The 4555-nt window shown below is 42.8% G+C and overlaps 1 protein-coding gene across 1 annotated transcript in view; it reads left to right on the top strand.

Moving 5' to 3' along the window:
- LOC104160323 (zinc finger protein DPF3-like) overlaps positions 1-3327 on the top strand; it is a gene marked incomplete at both ends in the record, with an annotated part of 9270 nt that extends 5943 nt beyond the window's left edge. Inside the window, 2 exons of the mRNA XM_009698416.1 lie at positions 2886-2964; positions 3286-3327. Of these exons, the coding sequence (XP_009696718.1) occupies positions 2886-2964; positions 3286-3327 (121 nt within the window). The remainder of the gene's footprint in view (positions 1-2885; positions 2965-3285) is intronic.
- Between the last annotated feature and the right edge of the window lie 1228 nt (positions 3328-4555).

Below are 4555 nucleotides of genomic sequence, written 5' to 3'. Positions count from 1 at the left end.
AGGGAATTGAGGCTAAGGATTTGAAATCAGGGGACATGAAACCTGGGCAGCACTTTGTTTCTGGGAAGACGTTGGTTAGGGTATTTTTAGAGGGCAGAAGAGGGGAAGGACATGCATAGGAAACTAGATCCTGCAGAGTGTGGCCTTTGGGGATTCAGAGAAGGAGCAAGAAGGGCTGACAGCATCAATGAAGGATTAATGCGATAGACTTTCCAAATTGCACATGCCCCTTTTTTCATGATTTTATTTTTAATCCTGGACTCTCCATCTGTCCCTCTGGCTACTCTCTGGCTGCTTCAGGGCTAATTCAAGGCTGCTGTGCCATGGCTTCCAGGCCTCACACGTCAAGTCTCATAGTCTTTGCTGCATCCCATCAGGAGAATGAAGGCAGACGTGGATGACAGAATTCAGCAGACTGGAGTGCCAACAGAAAGCACGGGGCACTCAATTTAGTGCCTCTGGGGCAGCTGCTCTGTTTACTATCCCCTCAAGGCTAGCCCTGAAATCGTAGGAGCATTAGGAAGGACACTGAAGGCCAAAGAGATGGATTTACGGAAGGAGCTTTTTAGTATCTTTGTTGGACAGCGAGAATGTGGTAGGAGCTGGGAAGGATAGTTTGCTGGGAGATACCAGAGGAATGCAGCTGGACCTGTACAGATTGTCTGCTCGTCAGCTGGATATCCCGTGGGACAATTTCAAAGGCACTAAAGACATTTAAGAACCCAAGTCCCATTGAAAGTCATTGACTTGAAAAATCTACCCCTGTGTGTTCAGTGCATGAAAAAGTGTATCTGACCTGTGGTCATGGTATGAATGCTGTACCCTTGAGTTTCTGTAGAGAATGGTTTGAAGGGAAACAGCTGGCTCTAAGACTAGTGAAACTCCGAGCAACAGACCTTAAATTACTGTCCTATTCTGAAAAATGCCTATGTAAAAATAGGACCTTCTTACTCAACAGATCCATTCTCAGTGTGTAAACAGAGTGAGGCCTACTGACTAGTGACAAAAATAAGACTTTACAGCTTTTTCACAGCCCTGAAAAGCCAATGCAGCTGGTAGCATAGGGAAATTAGATGCTAATCCAGGTACCAGCAGAAATATTTATTAAGGGCCAATCACTTGTCTCTGTGAAGACTCTCTGATGAGGGTTGTATAGGAGCTGCCACGAACTGAAGTTCAGCTTGCAGCGCATTTTGCAGTAGTGAGGGAAGAAAGGAACTAACCTGGGATTGATTTCATAGCCCAGAGGGGGTTTACAGAGCTGGCAGTCAGAGAGAAAATATTGCAGACTAGTAAGATGATTTTATGTGATATGGTCAGTAAAGTAGCTTCCACCAAACAGTTGTTGCTGGGGCCTTTTCTAGGGTGAAACTGCTTTTCAGTTCACCCTTACAAATCTCACTCTGCACGTGTGTGCTGATCTGCACAGAGGTCTTTGCAGAAGGCAGAGCTATACTTGTTGTACTTAATAGTATTTACCCCATCCAGACAGCTGCAAATCCATGTCTTTCCTTCAGGACTGTGTTACGTGTTAGACCTGAGCAATCCCAGAGAAATAATGTGTGAAGTTTTTATAAATTCCCATTTTGACAGCCTATGGCAGTCCAGTGTAAAACTGTTCCTTGTTCCTTCTCTTTAGATGTCCAATGGAATCCAGCTCGAATACTGCTAGTTCAGTCCCAAATCCATAGAAAAGGGACAGAGCTCCTATGGCCCCTTTGTGTCTGGGGTACTAATATTCTCAGAATTTCTACGTCTTTTCCAGTTTACTTGACAAAGCTCTGTCCCTTTCTTATTTTTACATGCAAAAGCTGGAAGGATTTGAGTCAGGTGGCCTTGGCTAGGGTGAGAAATGTCAACAGTTTAATAAGAGGAGCAGCAGAAACCATTTTGTTGCTTTTACCCAGGAATAGAGTAGCTGGCAGAATTAATAAAGGGCTATCTAGCCATCCACCTGCAGATCACTTCCTCAAATAAAGATCAGGTCTAAAATTATTGTCATCTACACACTGTACATCAGTGAATATGTAAGAACTGAAGGCCCTGTCTCGGTTCCCAGTTCCACATCACAACCTCCACCATTGGACAGACACGAGCTGTCCCCTTGTTGGCATCTCAGCTGAGAAGGGTCAGGACCAAGTAGCTTTGATGCTGAATTCCACTCTTACCCCTGGAACTCAGGACAGAGCAGTCTGTGCCATGGAGAAGCAGAGCTTTTCAGTTTCCAGGGATTCCAACTTGGTATGTTGTAGGAACACAGAACTGCAGAGACACCTTTCTGGGTAATTCCTGTTCTCTGTTATTGCAGGTAGCCGTGTTACCTAATCTTTTCCACTAACTGACCAAAGCTCCATTTTATAATTAGCCATGGTATCTTTGTCCCAGAAGGCCAATTCAAAAGATTGCTTTTGAGCTAGAAAACAAAACAAAACAAGCACCCCCCCACCCCCCCCTACCCCCGAAAATATTAAAGGAAATAATTTTACCTCTGTTTTGTTTGGGGCCTGATTTCTGGCTGATTTAATGGTTGTATTTATCCTCTAACACCTGTTCATCTATTCATTCACTCATATTCAGTTAAGCAAGGTATTTGAACATCTTCAGAAATGAATGTGTGATGATACTCGACTGAATATGTGCTGGCAGTGACCTACTGCTAGGATGAACAGTTTGGGTTATCTGTGGAGGGGACCTCCACTGCATTACAAGGTCCATTAACATAGTGCATACCTTAGGAGATGAAGGGTCAAGCCCACCCTTGACAAACCTGTATGGAAGCTGAGGATTTCTTTAGTTTATATTGCACATTTTTTGTAGGAGGGTGAGGGGCACAAGGCGATCTGAGGAATGATGGAATAATGTTAACATTCCTCTTGTCCTTGCAGGCTCGGGGATCTGGAGGTGGCAGGAGACGGAATGATGCTGCCTCCCAGGATGATCATGACAAACCCTATGTTTGTGACAGTAAGTAGCACCCAGACAGTTGATTCTGCTTGCAGCCTGGTCCTACCGGCTCAGTGCACTCAGGACTTCATCTTTTCCCTTCCAGCAAAATATTCTGTTGCTCTCTGACTTGCATGTTTGCCACCTGCTGCTGCTGCTCTTGGTGTTTTTGCATGAAGGAAATAAAATTAAGTCCTCGGCAAGACTCCACTTCCCTTTGCCCTGTAATAAATCATCTCTTATATTTTCTTTCTCTTTCTCCTTCTCTTTTTCTGGCTTCTCTGCCTTTTATCTTCCTTTCCCCCATGTAAGATTCACCCTCTATTTCTTTCTCTGTTTCAGATAGTTACAAACAAAAGCATAAGTCAAAAATCTCCGACAAAGGTACTTCACCCTTGTTGTATCTCTTCATATATTTGGTGATTCTCTTTCCTTCAGTCCTTTTAAAATCTCACTGGGCTAAATTTTGAAGGTCTTGTTCTCATCCCTCACTCAGAAAGTACTCTTGTGGCATCATCAGGAGTTGATCCCTCCTAAGAAACAAACACAGCTGGAATGCTTTGTTTTGATACATATTCCCTTTGAATATGGCCATGCTGTTTGACATCTTGCAGTGGGACTGCAGGTGAAGTAAGGCATTGCCCCAACTGAGAAATTATACCAGAGCCCAATGCCCAAACTGGAGAAAGATACCGGAGTCCTAGTATGAGGCAGGAGTCCAATATTTGATATGCAATGTATTTTTTTTAATGGCCCAGTCCTTGGTGCTTTCCTCCTCCTTTTCATATCCTTTTTTGCTTCACTATGTCATTTCTGTGAAGAGCACTTATCTTACTCACATGCTTTTGAGGTCTCCCATCTTAAGGCTTACTGTAGAGGGTACATGCAATACTAATTTGTGCTAGTGGGTACCTTCTATCCTATAAGACAATAACCTAACAAAAGTTAATAGAAATAGGAGAATAGCAGGAGATCTTTACTTCTGTGATCCAAAAATGTTTGGTGGTTTTGAGGACAATTAGAATCCCCCTTTCTCCACTATTTACCTATCTTGCAACGTTACTGACCTTAAAACACCAAGTGTTACTATGTCAATCTATGGGAGTATTTCCTGCTTATTTTTAAAAACATGAAGAAATAAGGAGCATGCATGGTAAATAAGAACTATATTCCATGTGATCAAATCATATTCTTTTATGGTGAGACCAGGTGACTCTGCACAGTACAGTGATGGGCATGTGGGTATTTTGCTTCAGCAAGGTGAATATTCTAAGGGCAATAAACAGAAATGAAAAGACTTGCACGTGAATGCGAGTGTCTGAACACATGATCAAGGAGGAAGAGCTCTTTAGGATATGAAGAGTCTGGACATTTCTGCTGTGGTTCAATAGCTGTCCTTGTGTGTTGGAAGAACTAAAATGTGTCTTCTAAGGCTTCTCTAGTAGCCCAGTATGTATCTTGCTGAAATCCACAGCTTTTCTCTGCTAGTATATGCATAACTGTCATTATTTCTTTTATGGAACATTCTTCTAAATCCAGGGACACTTGTCAGTGTAGTCATTTTGAACATAATGACTCTTTATGGTCTGATCTTGCTTTGCCTTTGGATCTT

This window comes from Cariama cristata, unplaced genomic scaffold (genome assembly GCF_000690535.1).
Source record: "Cariama cristata isolate BGI_N322 unplaced genomic scaffold, ASM69053v1 scaffold37714, whole genome shotgun sequence".
NCBI lineage: Eukaryota > Metazoa > Chordata > Aves > Cariamiformes > Cariamidae > Cariama > Cariama cristata.
This window is presented reverse-complemented; position numbering and strand designations above follow the sequence as displayed.